The following is a 1,101-nucleotide window of genomic DNA, read 5'->3' on the forward strand; positions in this document are numbered from 1 at the left end:
TGGGAGACGTACGTCCCACTCCGTAGCCGTTGCTTTTACTATCAGCGTGTGATCTGCCATGGCGCGCTCCGGTGCTCTCCTGGTTCTTGCGCTGGCCCTCCTCCTCGTCACCGCACCGCATGTTACCCAAGCCATCACATGCGGCCAGGTCACGTCTGACCTGAGCCCATGCATCGCCTACGCCACCGGCAAGGGGTCACTGACCCCCAGTTGCTGCAACGGGGTGAAGAGCCTCAACAGCGCCGCGAAAACCTCGCCCGACCGCAAGACTGCTTGCGCCTGTATCAAGTCCCTCGTTTCCCGGGTCTCCGGTGTCAATACCGGCGTCGTCTCCGGCATCCCGGGCAAGTGTGGTGTCAGCATCCCCTACACCATCAGCCCCTCCACCGACTGCTCCAAGTGAGTGTTCTTTAATGCTATTATCCTGCAAGCTCCTTCTCATCAGATGCTCCACGCATACATATTTTCCTCAATCTCCAAGCTATCTGATCTCCTTTTATCAGCCGCTCCTTTGGGTAGAATAATTCCTCGTAGCTCTTATCTATATGTCACAGTTAGTATCCTCCTTTAATATCGACCATATCAAAGATAGATAGAAGACTCTCCTTTTCCAGTTTCCAAAGGACACACCGCTAATTCAGCTTTTTCTTGGTCATTATTAATTGCTTCCGCAGGGTGAACTGAGATCATCTTCGGACGTGGTGGTTAACTACTAAGTACTGTGTACAATAAAGATGGGAGTGCAGGGAGCGCTGCTCGTCGCCGATGTAGCTTTGTTCTTATGCTTCTGAGCCTCCCACCGCTATGGTGGGGTGGGTTTCACTGCCGTGCTAGCCGTGACGTATAACGATATATCATCTTGTTTTGTCATCCCATACTGACTGTGATGCAACGGACTCGGTGCTCATCTCCAGATGTGGTTGCCATACGTATACAGCTCGACGCGATCGCCGATGGCACGATACAGGCACTGCACTGCCAAAAGCTGTGACAGCGATCTTAAGACGCAAGAATCTCTCTCGGTTTCACCTCATCCATCCATGATCGATCGAAAAGAGACAAAAAGCAAATTTAATCGACCGACCTACGGAGGAGTCGATG

The 1,101-nt window shown here is 52.0% G+C and overlaps 1 protein-coding gene across 1 annotated transcript; it reads left to right on the top strand.

Annotated features, from left to right (window-relative positions):
• Window positions 1-870, top strand: LOC135635879 (non-specific lipid-transfer protein 1-like). Its single transcript, XM_065147302.1, has 2 exons — window positions 1-399; window positions 675-870. The coding sequence occupies exons 1-2, from the start codon at window positions 59-61 to the stop codon at window positions 682-684; spliced, it is 351 nt and encodes a 116-aa protein (XP_065003374.1). The 5' UTR covers window positions 1-58; the 3' UTR covers window positions 685-870.
• The last annotated feature ends 231 nt before the right edge of the window (window positions 871-1,101 follow it).

This window comes from Musa acuminata, chromosome BXJ3-4 (assembly GCF_036884655.1).
Source record: "Musa acuminata AAA Group cultivar baxijiao chromosome BXJ3-4, Cavendish_Baxijiao_AAA, whole genome shotgun sequence".
Classification (NCBI taxonomy): domain Eukaryota; kingdom Viridiplantae; phylum Streptophyta; class Magnoliopsida; order Zingiberales; family Musaceae; genus Musa; species Musa acuminata.

Bases quoted from the DNA above. Each gene is read 5' to 3' on its own strand.
- LOC135635879 (XM_065147302.1), top strand. From the start codon at position 59: ATGGCGCGCTCCGGTGCTCTCCTGGTTCTTGCGCTGGCCCTCCTCCTC.